Below are 19,263 nucleotides of genomic sequence, written 5' to 3'. Positions count from 1 at the left end.
CGTGACCGTCTTCTAAATGGTGTTCTACAATCCCGTGACAACTGTCACTAACGTCAATACTGTCAAACCATGCTCAAAACTTGCAAAAATCAGGATTTAGAAACGTATTCTTGCAGTATTTGATATAAAACGTGTTTCTGAGATTTATGACAGTTATTTTGCTAATTGTCACGTTACCGTCTAACTAAATAGTGTTCTACAATCATGTGACAACGGTCACCAACGTCAAAACTGTCAACCATGTTCAAAAGTTGCAAAAATCAGGGTTTAGAAACGCCTTCTTGCAGTATTTGATATAAAACGTGTTTCTGAGAATTATGACAGTTATTTTGACAATTATCACGTGACCGTCTAGCTAAATAGTGTTCTAAAATCACGTGACAACTGTCACTAACGTCAAAACTGTTAAACCATGCTTTAAAGTTGCAAAAATCAGGGTTTAGAAACGTTTTCTTGCAGTATTTGATATAAAACGTGTTTCTGACCTTTGTGCCAATTGTCACGTGACCATCTAACTAAATGGTGTTCTACAATCACGCGACAACTGTCACTAACGTCAAAATTGTCAAACCATGCTCAAAAGTTGCAAAAATCAGGATTTAGAAACGTTTTTCTTGCAGTATTTGATATAAAACGTGTTTCTGAAAACTGTGTGAAAAACAGTTTTTAGTTTCCGGGAATTATCTCAAAAACGTGTTAAATGCAAAATTGTCAAAAAGCTTGAATTTGACGCCCTCTAGCGTTTAAACTATCACACCAATGACCTTTTTTGAATACACCGTTGAAAAGCCTTTGGTCTGTACTCGATTTTACCTTAAGTGACATTTTGTCGGAACTATTAAAATAATTGAGTTATGTTAGGTTAAAGCAAAGGGGTTAAATTAGTTTGAAGGTTTGTGAAGCTTGACTTTGACGCCCTCTAGCGGCCAAATGGTACCTCCTATCAACTTAAATAGGAATATTTTTGGAAAGCTTATTACGATCTGAGCTATTTTTTATTTTCAATCACTCTTGTTCGTCAACTGTCAAATAAGCAAGTTAAGGGCAATTTTTGGAATAAGTGCATGAAAAAATTATTAGGTATTTTTATTTTTTTATAATTTAATTTGTTAATTACTGTGTTTTATTATAGTTGAACACTATTTTCAATAAAACATTTTTCAACCGTTATTTTCTCGAAAACAGTTTCAACGAAAACATTCTGAAAAATACCCAAAACTTTACGTAGAATCCATAAATGCAACAAAAAATGGGAGTTATCATTTCAAAATCTCAACACGAAGGTCATATCTCAATTTTGGGACACCCTGTACAAGAAATTGTCTCCTCAAAAAATGCGCCTTTAATATGACATAGTGTCCGACTTGGACACACTGTCTAATAAGTTCCTCTGTTAGTATGTATAATCTGATTTACCCTGTATATTGCCTTCGAACATATTCAAGAAGTGCTTTTCCAGTAATAAAACAACCAAAACATTGCTTTAACACTTATATTTAAATACTTTCAACTTAATAATACCTAATAAACATACTATAAAACAGGTAATTGCAATAACCAGTCACACTACAACAATAAATTACTTATAAATATGCGTAAATGTAATTCAATTTAAATTGTTTCATAATGACTGTGGTGTTAGAAGAAAAGTGTTTTTTAGTTAAATTTAATTGTTGAAGAAGGAAATTGTCTAACAATAATTTATAATAATAATTAACATTACCATGGCAAACAAAATGGCTTTAAAAAAAAAGTAAAATCAAGATAAATATGTCGGGACACAACTTAAGTTGGATATTTGAAACTAACACTTCCAAGTCGATTTTAAGTACAATTTAAGGCTAAGTTGAAGTTTGAATGTGACCGATCAGGTGCAAAATTACACAGTCTAAACTAAACTCATCCAAGCTGTACTTAAACTCAACTTAGCCAATGCTGGAGAAACGGACATTAATACTGGTTAAGTTACCATTAAATTGATTTCTGTGGTAAGTGTTTGGTTAAAAAGTTCCAAAACTATTACTCCTTCTTAACTTGAATACACTAACCTAAAAGATAAATTAAACTAGAGGTACATAATAATAATATTGCACATGTAACTCACTAATGCCTGTATCCAAGTTGAGGTTTGAATGTGACAGATCAGATGCAAAATAATACAGTCTAAACTGTCCTTAAACTCTACTTAGCCAATGTGGGGGAAATGGACATAAAACTTAAGACATAAATGACTATAATAATGCTTATCTATTGATTGTCGCTAGTTTTTGTTCTCATAGAGCATTTCGAGCCTAGATGGCTTTAATAAGAAAACCAAAATTTCAGAGCTTCAGTATGTCTTCTTACGGAAGATCAAGCTTAAACTCCGTCAAGACGAATTCGTTTTGCATACCTAGTGTAACCATCTTTGTTAGCACTTCGGTACAGTCTAGTGAGTTCTGTTCTTGGCCTGTCTCTTGCACCAAAACCTTTCCGACCTATAGGCAAGTAATTGTATTCATAATTAACTTTTTTCTGATTGTTGTTGTTGTTGTTGTATCTCTTATTGTTATCCAATGTGGTAGAAAAGTGTTTCAGTCCTGGAGTGTTCTGAGGTTGATAAGAGTTCCTTACAACATTGTGTGAATTAAGTGGTCTCATTGGTTTAAATCCTGATTCAACCACAACATTTTTAGGTACAGTTTTGATGGTAGGTTCTGTCGGTTTAGGGCGATTGTTTGGTAAAACCTTCTCTGGTTTGTATGGTACTACAGGTTTTTGCTGACGTTTCGCTGGTCGATTATGGACGGAATTGTCCACTTTCACTTTGGTATTATGATTGTCTATTAAACTAATTTCAACTGGTTTAATAACTTGGATTTCTTCTGGAACAATTTTTTCTAAAGGATTTTTCTGCAAAAAGTCCAGTTCGACAGGAAGATTTTCCAAATACTTTACGCGTTCGTATTCTTCTTTTATATTGAGAACTGGCTTGGAGATTTTGTAGTTTGTGGTTAAAAGCACTTTCTGCGACTCTTCGGCTGCAGCAATATCTTCAGACTTGTCTTGTTGTTGATAGTCGTACTCCTGTAAAGTTTCTTCTTCATCTTCATGGGCTTTTTCCAGTTGCCCTGTAATAATAATTAGATATAGTTACAATGAAGACGTCTACCATAGTACGTTATTCAACGAGCATGTAATGATAACTGTTACACACGAACATGAAGTTTTGCGACACTACTCTACTTTTTCTACGACTGTGACATAAGTATTTACAACGATTGAAAATAAAACACCGTGCCGTCACACATAGTCCGTTAAAACGGTATATCTACCGTTGTTGTAGTTATTCTACCGTTCTCCTGTTTTTTGTACATAATCTACGGTTTTTACTAAAGTTGGTTGGAAAACTTTTTATATAATTTTTCAGTTCATTAAATAGGAAATTTAATAAGGATTTAAAAAATGCGCTTAAAACAGTCATTCTCTTACTCCAAATTATTCTCTAAAACCACGTGATGTCTGTCACTATTGTCAGGATTGTCAAAATATTACTAGAATTTGCAAGAATTACATTTTAACAATTTTCGAAACAAGACGATTTTCTGAGATTTAACAGTTATTTTGACAATTGTCACTTCGTAGTCTAACTAAATAGTCTTTTGAAATCACGTGAAAACTGCCACTAACGTCAAAACAGTCAAACCATGCTCTAAAGTTGCAAAAATCAGGGTTTAGAAACGTTTTCTTGCAGTATTTGATATAAAACGTGTTTCTGAGATTTATGACAGTTATTTTGACAATTTTTACGTGACCATCTAGCTAAATAGTGTTCTACAATCACCTGACAACTGTCACTAACGTCAAAACTGTCAAACCGTGTTCTAAAGTTGCAAAAATCAGTGTTTGGAAAGGTTTTCTTGCAGTATTTGATATAAAACGTGTTTCTAAGATTTATGACAGATATTTTGACAATTGTCACGTGAGCGTCTAGCTAAATAGTGTTCTACAATAATGTGACAACTGTCACTAACGTCAAAACTGTCAAACCATGCTCTAAAGTTGCAAAAATCAGTGTTTAGAAACGTTTTCTGGCAGTATTTGATATAAAACGTGTTTCTGAGAATTATGACCGTTATTTTGACAATTATCACGTGACCGTCTATCTAAATAGTGTTCTACAATCACGTGACAACTGTCACTAACGTCAAAACTGTCAAACCATGCTCTAAAGTTGCAAAAATCAGGATTTAGAAATGTTTTCTTGTAGTATTTGACAAAAAACGTGTTACTAAGAATTATGACAGTTATTTTGACAATTATCACGTGACCGTTTAGCTAACGAGGGTTCTACAATCACGTGACAACTATCACTAACGTCAAAACTGTCAAACCATGCTCTAAAGTTGCAAAAATCAGGATTTTGTAACGTTTTTTGGCAGTATTTGATATAAAACGTGTTTCTGAAATTTATGACAGTTATTTTGACAATTGTCACGTGACCGTCTAGCTAAATAGTATTCTACAATCACGTGACAACTGTCACTAACGTCAAAACTGTCAAACCATGCTCTAAAGTTGCAAAAATCAGGATTTAGAAATGTTTTCTTGTAGTATTTGACAAAAAACCTATTTCTAAAAATTATGACAGTTATTTTGACAATTATCACGTGACCGTTCAGCTAACGAGGGTTCTACAATCACGTGACAACTGTCACTAAAGTCAAAACTATCAAACCATGCTCTAAAGTTGCAAAAATCAGGATTTAGTAACGTTTTCTTGCAGTATTTTATATAAAACATGTATCTGAGATTCATGACAGTTATTTTGACAATTGTCACTTCATAGTCTAACTAAGATAGTCTTTTGAAATCACGTGAAAACTGTCAAAAACGTCAAAACAGTCAAACCATGCTCTAAAGTTGCAAAAATCAGGATTCAAAAACGTTTTCTTCCAATATTTGATATAAAACGTGTTTCTAAGAATTATTACAGTTATTTTGACAATTATCACGTGACCGTTTAGCTAAATAGTATTCTACAATCACGTGACAAACGTCACTAACGTCAAAACTGTCAAACTATGCTCTAAAGTTGCAAAAATCAGGATTTAGTAACGTTTTCTTGCAGTATTTGATATAAAACGTGTTTCTGAGAATTATGACAATTATTATGACAATCACGTGACCGTCTAGCTAAATAGTGTTCTACAATCACGTGACAACTGTCAAGTATTTACTTACCATCATCATTTTGTTCTAAATACTCGTACTGATACTGTGGTTCCTTTTCGCTATTAGAATACGGGATTGACTCAGCAGGTATTAGCTGAACGTTATTATGACTGATGGGCACTTCGTGCTTTTGTTCTTGGGTTATATGACGTAGCGGAGCACTCTTTTTGATAACTGCATTGAATCCGGACTTTGCGCTTGCGGTGTAGTCTACCACTCGAACTGATCCATCCGGTTCAACTAATGAATATTGTCCTTTAATTGTGTCTCCTTCCTTTTTCTCCCATTGATGTTTGAAGTCCCCAGTGTGTTGATCTTTCACTCCATAACTAAAGCTGTAGTCTGTTGGTTTCTGTAAATAATTTGTAGTCAAACATTTGGATGCTATAACAATTGCAAAATGTTATTCAGTTGGTACAACAGTTTTTTAGTCACCGATTTATTTTTCTTAGGAATCTCTATAAAAAGGGTGATCACGAAACGAAAAAGTCGCATTACTAAAGTGTAAAAGTTGGTAACCTCATGAGTCTTCGAGTTCTGACAATACGAGATAATTTGGTCCCCTGAGGATGTTCATAAACTCGAAACATGTTGGGCAGTCTTTAGCTACTAAATAAAGATTTTGTGGAGATTGACTTACAACTTGATTGATTAACAACTCATGAAGATGATTCAGGAAATGAAAGCGAACCAATCAAGTCGAGACCTGGTTGAAGAGATGTAAGCAAGACCGCAAGTTTGACGAAATGAAATCAAGCCGGAACAGTAAGTTAGATGACATAAAAATAAAGGACCAGTCAAATTGTGTGATTGGTGAACTGAAAAGCGAAATGGAAGACCGGATGGAAACTTTGGAAGAGGGAGGTCGAAGAAACTGTGCAGAACTTACAGAGGTAAGTTGATAAACTACAAGAAATGTCACTGAAGCCAACTCAAATGCCTGTTCCAACATTAAACCTCCAGATGATAAGACCTCCTGGCACATTTACAAGAAGTAGTTTGAGGCTGTTAATTGGACACTAGTGACAAAGCAACAGCATTGGTTTTATCACTTAGGAAGGAAGCCCTGAAGGTTTTGCAGATTCTAGATGAAAGCCACTAGAAAAGAGAGGTTTGGAAACAAGCACTTAAACCAAGTTTACGAGACACAGTTATCAACCAGAAGGCAGAGAAGCCAAAACACCCTGAAGCAGTACGAAACTGACATTGCCCGATTAGTTTGTCTGGCTTAACTGCATTCCAAGACATGAGAGAATGGCAGTTTGAGTTTTTGTAGGCGGGTTGAAGGACTGTGACGCAGATCAAGCTTTACGCCTAGCTAGATGCCTAGCTTACGCTTTAGAGTTTGAGACGGTAAAACAAATGTCACGAGAGCATAGAGCACAGAAAACGATATTCAAGCCCAGGCCATTCAGGAACCCAATCAGTCTGGAATCGTTTAATTGAAAACCCCACTTAGAAACCCTACGAAAGGAGCTGATAGAAATGTGGTAATGTGAAGCAATATAATGCGATTTTCTCGTTCTTTTGAATGTTGGATCTGTGGAGAGAATGGGCATATAGATGAAGAGAAGAATAGAGAACCAGGAAAGATGGGAAAAGAGAACAATCAAAATTACCAAAGGAACACGATTTTTGCAATGCTGGAACTGCGTTGAAGAAGGACATGACAAACCCCCAAACCAAAAGGAATGGTGAATTATGGAAGAGAAAGCCTAGCCAATGTTCATCAAACTACTTAATCACCTACAGTTATTAAAGGTAGCTCGTCTTCAGCAGAACAATACCAGCTTAGTAGTGAAAGGCAAGGTTTGCGAAAAAAGTTGCCAAATGCTTGCTTCAACACAGTAATACGAGATATTTTGAAGGCAGAATTAATGATACTGGAACAAAATTTAGATTGGAAACATCCGGGGGTGATACAATTCTGGTATTGGGAATCCATGAAGCTAAATGGACAGTGTGAATTGAATCATTTGGTTCTCGTAGCCTTATGAAGTAACATAAATTCCATTTGGATTTGGAGAATAGGGTCATCAAGACTAATGGAGACGAGTTTAGTGTGAAGATGGTCAAACAGGCTACATTGCAAAGAAATGACTTGTCCAGAGCCATGGAGGCAAATTCTTGTCAGGAAGGCTGCAAGCGGCTTAAAATGGCTGAAATTGAAGCGCCCTGCAGAAGAGTGCTTTTAAAAAGTGAAGCAGTCCGGAAACAGAAAATATTGATCACACATCATCATCGACTTAGTTCGAGGAAAAAACAAGTTTGGGAGAAGTCGTCGACAAGCCAAATGTTATGGAACCTGTAGGAGCGGAATCCAAACTGGTAACCTGGTCTGATTACATACTCCTGGGTGCGTATTCTTGAAACGAGGGAAGAGAGTTATCAAGAGAAAGACCTATAGAATGTGACAGAAGCCCGTTATTGTCAGCTTCTTCTGTCACATTCTATCGACACTTCTCCTGAGATTTCCGTTCCCTGCTTTCAAGAATTAGGCCCCTGCTGTTCGGAAGGAAGGAAAATTGGCCAAGTTTAGTACGTTTGACCTTTTCTGAATCTCACTTGGCCTTTTTTGAACGCAATGTAGCAATAATGTCAAAAATACTTACATCGTATTCGGGTGCATATTGGTGAATTATCGTTCCATAGGTATGTGCAACAGCAATTAGAGTAAGCAGTAAAGCTGATATCTGAAATATTATAAAGTCAAATATTAACAACAATTTTATGTTATCTTTTGCAACAGAAGATCTAATTACTTTAATAAATACGAAAGATATTTCTTACTCCAAATTATCCTCTAAAACCACGTGATGTCTGTCACTAATGTCAAAATATGACTAGAATTTGCAAGAATCACATTTTAACACAGTTTTCGAAACAATACGATTTTTTGAAATTTATGACGGTTATTTTGACAATTGTCACGTGACCGTCCAGCTAAATAGTGTTCTACAATCACGTGACAACTGTCACTAACTTCAAAACTGTCAAACTATGCTCTAAAGTTGCAAAATCAGGGTTTAGAAACGTTTTCTTTTAGTATTTGATATAAAACGTGTTTCTGAGATCTATGATGGTTATTTTGACAATTGTCACGTGACAGTCTGACTAAATAGTGTTCTAGAATCACGTGACAACTGTTATTAACGTCAATACGGTCAAACTATGCTCTAAAGTTGCCAAAATCTGGGTTTAGAAACGTTTTCTTGTAGTATTTGATATAAAACGTGTTTTCGAAATTTATGACAGTTATTTTGACAATTGTCACGTGACCTACTAGCTAAATAGAGTTCTACAATCACGTGACAACTGTCACTAACGTCAAAACTGTCAAACTATGCTCTAAAGTTGCAAAAATCAGGGTTTAGAAACGTTTTCTTTTAGTATTAGATATAGAACGTGTTTTTGAGATTTATGACGGTTATTTTGACAATTGACACGTGACCGTCTAGCTAAATAGTGTTCTACAATCACGTGACAACTGTCACTAACGTCAAAGCTGTCAAAATATGCTCTGAAGTTGCAAAAATGAGGGTTTAGAAACATTTTCTTTTAGTATTTGATATAAAACGTGTTTTTGAGATTTAGGTTAGGACGGTTATTTTGACAATTGTTATATGACCGTCCAGCTAAATAGAGTTCTACAATCACGTGACAACTGTCACTAACGTCAAAACTGTCAAACTATGCTCTAAAGTTACAAAAATCAGTGTTTAGAAACGTTTTCTTGTAGTATTTGATGTAAAACGTGTTTCTGAGATTTATGATGATTATTTTGACAATTGTCACGTGACCGTCTAGCTAAATAGTGTACTACAATTACGTGATAACTGTTATTATCGTCAAAACTGTCAAACTATGCTCTAAAATTGCAAACAGCAGGGTTTAGAAACGTTTTTTTGCAGTATTTGATATAAAACGTGTTTCTGAGATTTATGACGGTTATTTTGACAATTGCCACATGACCGTTTAGTTAAATAGAGTTCTACAACCACGTGACAACTGTTATTAACGTTAAAACTGTCAAACTATGCTCTAAAGTTGCAAAAATCAGGGTTTAGAAACGTTTTCTATTAGTATTTAATATAAAACATGTTTTTGAGATTTATGACAGTTATTTTGACAATTTCCACGTGACCGTCTAGCTAAATAGTGTTCTACAATCACGTGACAACTGTCACTAACGTCAAAACTGTCAAACTATACTCTAAAGTTGCAAAAATCAGGGTTTAAAACGTTTTCTTGTAGTATTTGATATAAAACGTGTTTCTGAGATTTATGACGGTTATTTTGACAATTGCCACATGACCGTTTAGTTAAATAGAGTTCTACAACCACGTGACAACTGTTATTAACGTTAAAACTGTCAAACTATGCTCTAAAGTTGCAAAAATCAGGGTTTAGAAACGTTTTCTATTAGTATTTAATATAAAACATGTTTTTGAGATTTATGACAGTTATTTTGACAATTTCCACGTGACCGTCTAGCTAAATAGTGTTCTACAATCACGTGACAACTGTCACTAACGTCAAAACTGTCAAACTATGCTCTAAAGTTGCAAAAATCAGTGTTTAGAAACGTTTTCTTGTAGTATTTGATATAAAAGGTGTTTCTGAGATTTATGACGGTTATTTTGACAATTGTCACGTGACCGTCTAGCTAAATAGTGTTCTACAATCACGTGACAACTGTCACTAACGTCAAACTATGCTCTAAAGTTTTTTTAGTATTCGATATAAAGAGTGTTTTTGAGATTTATGATTTTGACAATGGTCACGTGACTGTTTAGTAAAGATATCATTTAAAACCACGTGATCTAACAATTATTATTAAAAAAAAATAAAAATCTGTATTTTTGAAGTACGGTTTTTATATTGTTTATAGCAAGAATCAATGATTTTTTACAACTATTAAAAGACACCCTGTTTAATAATGTAAAATGAATGAATTTGTTTTGATCTACCGTTATTTACCGTTTTTTTGACTGATTATTCTACCGTCGTTAAATATTTTGACTTTTCAACATTGATTGTAACTTGAAACAAAATTTCTACTAAGTTAGAGTAACAGTGTTAATTGAGTGATTTCTACTTCAATTAAGATCAACAGGTATTTTTTTTAAATTATTTATTGCATTCTAAAGATAGAACTTTATATACAAAACTGTTTTATAAAATTTAACCTGAAAATTGACACTAGTGATGTCACTGATATAGCAATAACTTAATTGTCCGAAACTTTGATTTTTTTTTTACTTTTAAACGTAAAAAGAAGATAGTTTTATCAATATTTCAAAATTAAAAATATTTCAACGCAAGATTAAAGTGTTTTGTATCTTTTTGTACAAAAACTCCAAAAAATACTTTTATTTTCAATCAGGTATATAATAACGTTATATCTTATGTGTAAAGTAGGTGGAAAGATGAAAATTACCTGCTTTTACTTTCCACCCGGGTGCAGCACAATAATAACGTTGTCAAGATTGTAAACAAATCACCAGTCGTTTATTATGGTTAAAGTCATAACTACTCGTGCACCTATACTACCTTATTGTTACAGACTATTAGCAATCAATATTTCAACTAAATGATTTATTAAAAGTTCGATGAGATTTTGATAAATGGTTGAAAATAAAATAGTATACAAACCACGGTAGAAAGTTTAATTTCTGTCTCGAGATAAAGTTCAGGAACTACCTAATTTCTCGACAGAAATCAAACACTTTCCACCTGAGTATGTAATATACTAGCTATTAATCAAAATGTAATGACAAATATTAGTGCCGATCCTTAAATATGGAATGTACAGTGTACACTCCCTTAAATCCGCCTGCCAAATGTTAATAGATTGGGTTATAAACATAAAACTTACACCATTCTAACATTTGTCCGATTTCTAACCATCTGTTTCGATTTCTATGAAACCATTCAATCTTTCAAGAAATTTCCCTTTTATTTTTGGTAAATCACTCGTCGTTTGACCCCAATCAACGCACAAGGTGTTTGGTTTTATTGTGTTGGTCAATTAATTAAAAACATCTTTTAATTGCGTGTTTTTATGCTGTAAATTGACATCTGCAAAATTGCAATTATTTTCCTACTCGGGTGTGGTAAAGTTACTTTTCCGCATTGCAAGATCAAATTACAATAAATGTATAATAAACATGCAATTTTACATGTGTAGAGTGAAGATACTTATGTTTTTTTTTTTAAATTGTAAACAACGTAAGGTACGCAGATGATACTGCCATCATTGCAGAAAACATGGAAGACTTGCAAATGCTACTGGATAGAGTGAACGAGGCTGGTCGAAGATGGGGTATTAATATAAACATCAAGAAAACGAAATGGATGACTGTGGGCAGAATAAACATAGAACCAATACCGATTACAATCAACGGACACAATATTGAACTGGTATCACATTTCAAATATCTGGGTAGCTGGCTGAACAATGACATAACGTGCGAGGTAAGAGCGAGGATTGAAATGGCACGTAGGGCATTCAGCAAATGGAAACCAACTCTCACTAATAGAAACCTCACAGTTCAGACACGGTTAAGAACACTCCGCTGTTACGTATGGAGCATTTTTTGTACAGATGTGAGACATGGACGCTTAAAGTTAACATCATGAATAAAATAGAAGCGTTTGAAATGTGGTGCTATTGAAGAATCCTCAAGATCCCATGGACTGCACATATCAGTAATGAAGAAGTACTCGGACAGCTGAATAGGGATCGAGAACTCCTGAACACCAAAAAATAAGAAAGATCAGGATTATTCAGGGAAAGGTTGAAGGCAGAAGATGAATGGAGGTCGCAAAAAGCTATCGTGGCTGCGAAATATTAGAAACTTGACCGGACTGGGAGTAGAACAACTATTCCGAGTAGCAACAGATAGAGACCAATTCAACCAAATTGTCATGGAGATAGCCCACGCTTGAAGACAGGCACGGCACCGAAAGAAAAAGAAGAAGAGTTCTATTATTCTGAAAATGGATTTATTTTACGACGAAATTCCTCAAGAAATCATTGACAAAGCTACGGAAGCAAGCAGTCACTTAGTTCCAGAAAGGTCGAGAGAACGGTACCACAAAGAATTCATTGGCCTTTGACACATGATGATGATGAGGTTTCGTCAATAAGACCTTCTACGTTATGGTCTAAATACTCAATGGTAAAGCTGATCTTAAAAGTCATGCATAACATAGACATAAGTAAGTTCTATAAGCGTTCTTGAAGAAAGCCAATGACGGATTTAGACCAAAGAAATCAAAGGTTCTCAAAAGAGAGGAAGTTGAAAAATGAAGCTAATATTGAATGATAAAAGTCGCAACAATTTTCGGGATAGCAGGAACGTCGCAGGAAGGAACTCATAAAACTTACCTAAGGTTGAAGAAAAAGATGATGTCTTGATACAATTCCAAACACAAAGACCCATGTTATAAGAAAATTTGTAGTGTGTAATTATGATGATTCTGATACAAGATACACTGACAATACTACACATTGCCGCTTCTTCCTAGCATACAAGGATGGCAAATGTACGAAACAATGCGTAGGAGTAAATACAAAATAGCTGTATACTTGGGTCTTTAGGATCCTGAAATTGTTTTCGTAGATCTTCAGCTACAATGCTGGCGAACTCTGGATCCAATATCACCAACATTAAGAGACACGATGGGTGGAAGTCGACCTCAGTTGCGGGGTCGTACATTGAAGATCCCATCGCTAGTAAAAAGAAGATTGCAGAAAATATTCTCCAAAAATCTACAAAAGCAGTAAATCCCTATCAATACAGCCAGATCCAGCAGTCTTAATCGAACTTCGGTAGCTTCACAAGATTCTACAATCCATTGTACAGACATGGGCCAAACCGCAATATTATAGCAAGTCAAACTATATTTCAGTCTGTCCTAGGTCAAAATTTTATTTAAAACCGATATCATATTAGTTTTTCATGTAAGATTTAAATTATTAATATAAATTATGATTTTTGAAGTGTTATTTTTTGCTGGGCAAAATTGAATATAGTACATATTTCGTTGAATTTGTGATTAGTTTTTATTAAAGTAAAGTAAAACTCAAAGTGTTTCGAAGTGTAAAGTTACTTTTCCGCACTCATTTTAAGTTTTTTTAAATATACATTTAAATCAAAAAACAAAAACAGTGTATTTGATTTATCAATTAAGATTAGACTACTTTTAATCATCTTTGCAAACAGAGACTTTCATTTTGGTAATTTTACTATCCATTTTAGCTCAATTTAATGAAAATTCATACTCGTAGGAAAAATTCTGTATGTAACACATGCGTATTTCCCGCCCTTTAACTGCCTGCCCGTAGTATCACTTTCTGCACGTTAGGTAAATAACTATTATTTTCAACCAGGTATGTAATAAGGTTATTTCTTATGTGTAAACCAGGTGGAAAGATGAAAATTACCTGCTTTTACTTTCCTCCTGAGTATGTAATATACTATTACCTAAAAAGTGTGGAAAGTGGTATTTTCCTGCACAAGACTGCAGATGGGAAAGACACTTTCCGCATGTGTTAGATATTAATTTTCATTAAATTGAACAAAAAGTCTATTTTTTGAACGTCAAAACGGATCCTGAAGCTCACGTGACCGTTTTTAAGTTTAAGCAGTTTATCTTAAGTTTTAACGACAATTGTTGCATTATCCATTGGACTTGAAAAATGGTCAAAAAAAGCACTTTTTGCAAAAATAGCATCATTTCAATTTTTGAATAATTGTAACTTTTTTAATTGAACTTATAGATTTTCCTAAAACTACGAGTACTACAAAATGAGCCAAAACTGACCTCTCTAGCTCTTCATGTTACCGAGATATTGAATTTCAAAAAATAGTAAAAAAAGATTCCTTTAATTTTTAAATAATTCATTCAATTTTTTTGAAAAATTAAAAAGTTTTTTTGTACTTATTTTGCCTAATTTAAGATTCTTTGGAATAAATATACCCTTTGCTGTGCATTGAAACCCTCTTGGAGCAAAATAAAAAAATTGCACTTTTTGCAAAAATTGATTTTTTTCAATTTTAGAATAATTGTAACTTTTTTAATTGAACTTATAGATTTTCCTAAAACTACGAGTACTACAAAATGAGCCAAAACTGACCTCTCTAGCTCTTCATGTTACCGAGATATTGAATTTCAAAAAATAGTAAAAAAAGATTCCTTTAATTTTTAAATAATTCATTCAATTTTTTTGAAAAATTAAAAAGTTTTTTTGTACTTATTTTGCCTAATTTAAGATTCTTTGGAATAAATATACCCTTTGCTGTGCATTGAAACCCTCTTGGAGCAAAATAAAAAAATTGCACTTTTTGCAAAAATTGATTTTTTTCAATTTTAGAATAATTGTAACTTTTTTATTTGACCTCTTATAGACTTCACAAAAACGCCATTAGAAAAAGGATAAAAAATACTACAAAATGAGCCAAAACTGACTTTTCTAGCTCTTAATGTTACCGAGATATTAAAGTTCAAAAAAGTAGTAAAAAAAACTCCTTATACTCAAGTCATTCAATTTTTTGAAAAATGAAAAATTTGGAAGTGTTTTTTTTGTACTTATTTCGCCTAATTTAAGATTCTTTGGAATAAATATACCCTTTGCTGTGTATTGAAACCCAAAGAGCAAAATAAAAAATTGCCAAAATTGCACTTTTTACAAAAATAGAATTTTTTAAATTTTTGAATAATTGTAACTTTTTTATTTGAACTCTTATAGATTTCACCAAAACGTCCTAAGAAAAAGGGTAAAAAATACTACAAAATGATCCAAAACTGGCCTCTCTAGCTCTTCAGGTTACCGAGATATTGAATTTCAAAAAATAGTAAAAAATTCATTCAATTTTTTTGAAAAATTAAAAATGTGAAAAGTTTTTTTTTTGTACTTATTTCGCCCAATTTAAGATTCTTTGGTATAAATATACCCTTTGTTGTGCATTGAAATCCCCCTGGAGCAGAATAAAAAATTGCCAAAATTGCACTTTTAGTAAAAATAGCATTTTCAAAAAAGTAGTAAATAAAAAACTCCTAATACCCCCATTCTTTAAATTTTTTTGAAAAATTAAAAATTTGAAAGTGCTTTTTTGTAATTATTTTGCCTAATTTAAGTTTTAACGACAACTGTTGATCAAAAATGGTGAAAATAAAAAATTGCCAAAATTGCACTTTTTGCAAAAATAGAATTTTTTCAATTTTTGAATAATTGCAACTTTTTCATTTGAACTCTTATAGAATTCACAAAAACGCCATTAGAGAAAGGATAAAAAATACTACAAAATGAGCCAAAACTGACCTTTCTAGCTCTTAATGTTACCCAGATATTTAAGTTCAAAAAAGCAATAAAAAAACTCCTTATACTCAATTCATTCAATTTTTTGAAAAATGAAAAATTTGAAAGTGTTTTTTTTTTGTACTTATTTCGCTTAATTTAAGATTCTTTGGAATAAATATACGCTTTGCTGTGCATTGAAACCCTCTTGGAGCAAAATAAAAAATTGCTAAAATTGCAATTTTTACAAAAATAGAATTTTTTCAATTTTTGAATAATTGTAACTTTTTTATTTAAACTCTTATAGATTTCACTAAAACGCCATTAGAAAAAAAAATACTACAAAATGAGCTAAAACTGACTTTTCTAGCTCTTATTGTTACCGAGATATTTAAGTTCAAAAAAGTAATAAAAAAAACTCCTTATACTCCATTCATTCAATTTTTTGAAAAATTAAAAATTTGAAAGTGTTTTTTTTTGTATTTATTTCGCCTAATTTAAGATTCTTTAGAATAAATATACCTTTTGCTGTGCATTGAAAGCCTCTTGGAGCAAAATAAAAAATTGCCAAATTTGCACTTTTTACAAAAATAGAATTTTTTCAATTTTTGAATAATTGTAACTTTTTTATTTGAACTCTTATAGATTTCACAAAAACGCCATTGGAAAAAGGATAAAAAATACTACAAAATGAGCCAAAACTGACTTTTCTATCTCTTGATGTTACCGAGATATTAAAGTTCAAAAAAGTAGTAAAAAAAACTTCAATACTCAATTCATTCAATTTTTTTTAGAAAAATTAAAAACTACAAAGAAAAAAATACTTTAGATAAAGAGTTTCTCGTCTGTCTGTCTTCTAATATTATTACTATTCACCCATCATTGTTTAAAGAATCAAAGTGTGAATGACACCAGAATCATGATCGTTGACTCACCTTGTACAGGGTCAACAAAATGTGAATCTACTTTAACAAATGATTGGTTCCAACTTGGACATTGTCTACTGAACTTTTTGGTTTCCGTAAACTTTGTTCATCCTATCGAAACAAAGGAGTTTTCTAGTTTGGTTGATCCTAACTTACTTTAGTGGTGGAAACCAGAATGTAAGATATTTTTTTAAAAAAGTTTAAAAAAAATTCTTAGAATGTGCACTATTCTGCTATTCTTTTTCTAAGATCATTTGATTTCAATACAAACTATTCTAATAATTAGAATATGAGTCACAAATTTGAACTTGTTATTATCAAAACATATTACTTACCATCTCAATGACCTAGACACATATCGAATAAAAATAAAATCTAAAGTTGGTAATTTAAGCATGCGGTGACCTACCTGAAGAAATTGCATCTTCAAGTTGGTAAATCAATAATTCAGATTGGTAAATCTTTACTTTTATTTATAATCTTGATGGACACCCTACTATACCACCAAGTGAAATTTCGATTTTCATATACCAGCAGTTCTCGTTTTTTTCTGTCAAAACTAGATTCAGTACCAAAAAGGGATAAGAAGTTCGGGACATCATATTCATTTTTGATGTAGCTGTTATAACTATGAAATATGTAGGGAGTAAAATAAGCATGCTTATTGGTAGAGAATGTGAACAGCTAAACATGCTAAAAATAAGCTTTCTAATGAGTATGTGTATCCATATTATGGTGGTTGATTTTTAATAATAATAATAATAAATGCTTCATGTCAAAGGTACATATACTTAACAAATTACACAATATACAGCATAACTATAACATTACCTATATGGTGTAACTATAGCTAATATAAAATTAAAAGTAGTACACAGATCTAAAAGTAATTGTTTTATTTTTGTTTTAAATGTAGGATAGGGCAAAGTTTTTAGTTCATTGGGCAGGGAGTTGTACAGTTTGATGCTGTTATTGATGTAGCTCTTGTCGGTTAAGGTAAGTCTGTGTCTTTGTGCTAATAAGTTTTCACCGTGTCTTGTGGTATAATGATGTCTGCTGCTTACTGTTGCAAATTCTGATAATGTGGATTTCACATGTGCCAAACATTGGTATAGATAGATAGATAGATATTTATTTTTTGTTCAGCTCAGTACAAACTAGGTACTAAAAACCCTTGCAAAGGGTGTGGAACAATGTCAAAAGAAGTCAACAAAAAAAAAACAAACAAACAAAAGAGTACATGATTAAAGTCTACAAACTACTGTGGCTAACGACCACAAAGACAATGATGTAATTTACACTTGCTCTAAAGAAATAGACTTAACGCTATCAAAAAATTCCTTAAGGCTATAAAACGCTTTTTCAGCTAAATAAAGCTTTAGCCATCTTCTTAATTTACCTCTTGGGAGTGTTCTCACCCTTTCGGGGAACGAATTGTAGATTTTCTTACACGAGTACTCAACGTTGTGTTGCAGATAGGTGAGGTTATACCTAGTCTGAATTAACAGGTTATGGTTTCTTGTTGGGTACTCGTGCACCGCAGTTGAGTCAGCAAAAAGATCCGAATTATCAATTATAAACATAAAACAATGATAAATGTACATGCTTGTGACAGTATAAGTAACTTATACCCAACAAAACACACCCTACATGAGTCCCGCCAATTCATGTTAAACATGGAACGTATACATTTTTTTTTGAAGTTCAAATATTCTGTCTATATTACTAGAGTTACCCCAGAATATCAAACCGTACTGTGGCCTAGAACCGACAAATGCATGATATGCTGACAGTGCAGCCAAGCAACCAACTTCCCGGGCAATCACCCTTAGTGCAAAGCAGTATCGCGACAACCCCCCATCCAACCTCTCATCTATATTAAACTCCCAAAAAATTAATGCTGTTGACCGTTGAAATCTCTCTATTACCATGGTGAAAAGTTAAGGGGTGATGAACTCTGTTACCGAATATCAAAAATTGGGTTTTGGACACATTCAAGAGAAGATTATTACATGCAAAATACTGCTGAAGCTGGTCAATCGCCAGGACAGCTCTGGACGAGAGAGACCCCAGGGATACATCACTCAAAAGCAAAGTGGTATCATCAGCATATAGTATTGTGTGTTCCCCGGTGACCTCCGAGAGCTCATTGGTATATAAAATATATAAAAGTGGGCCCAGTACAGAACCCTGCGGCACCCCTCTGCTGACTAATACTTTATCGGACACAACTGTTACACCCTGATTACTCGCTTCAGCTACCTGTTCGAGAGAGAGTCCTGCCAGTGAGATATGATCTTATTAAGTCGTTCGATCTTCCCCTAATGCCATACATGTTCAGCTTTGTCAGCATCACTTCATGGTCAACACTATCAAAAGCCTTAGACAAATCCAAACACATTGCTGAAGTATATTTCTTTTCATTTAAGGAAAGCAAGACAGTTGTCAGTGTTTGATAGATAGCTCTTATGGTGGACTTACCTTTCTTAAAGCCGTTTTGCTTATCTGATACCACAGAATGTGCATCCAAGAAACTTACAAGTCCAGAAGATAATGCCTTCTCAAAAACCTTTCCAACATTGGAAAGTAGAGAAATTGGCCTATAATTATTTGCATTATCCCTCTCATCCTTCTTATAAACAGCCTTAATGTTGGCATTTTTGAGTTTTTCAGGAAAGCAGCCCGAAGTAAAAGCAAGATTTATAATGGCAGCGAGCGGTTCAGATATTACATCCGCCACTTCCTTAAGCACTTTTATAGGTATTTTGTCATCACCCACAGAACTAGTATTTTTTAAATCTCTAATTATGCGATACA

At 33.2% G+C, this 19,263-nt stretch overlaps 1 protein-coding gene across 1 annotated transcript; it reads right to left on the bottom strand.

Moving 5' to 3' along the window:
- Nucleotides 1-1,484: 1,484 nt before the first annotated feature.
- LOC145729510 (uncharacterized) lies at nt 1,485-16,877 on the bottom strand. The gene is made up of 4 exons (XM_081980295.1): nt 16,856-16,877; nt 7,827-7,907; nt 5,224-5,566; nt 1,485-3,110 (listed from the first exon to the last, which is right to left on the bottom strand). Exons 1-4 carry the CDS (start codon nt 16,868-16,870, stop codon nt 2,359-2,361), a joined length of 1,191 nt encoding a protein of 396 aa, XP_081836421.1. The 5' UTR covers nt 16,871-16,877; the 3' UTR covers nt 1,485-2,358.
- Between the last annotated feature and the right edge of the window lie 2,386 nt (nt 16,878-19,263).

This window comes from Ips typographus, linkage group LG5 (genome assembly GCF_016097725.1).
Source record: "Ips typographus isolate SLU linkage group LG5, UJ_Ityp_2.0, whole genome shotgun sequence".
NCBI classification, from domain to species: domain Eukaryota; kingdom Metazoa; phylum Arthropoda; class Insecta; order Coleoptera; family Curculionidae; genus Ips; species Ips typographus.
Note: the sequence above shows the minus strand (reverse complement) of the source record. Positions and strands in the feature narration are given on the sequence as shown.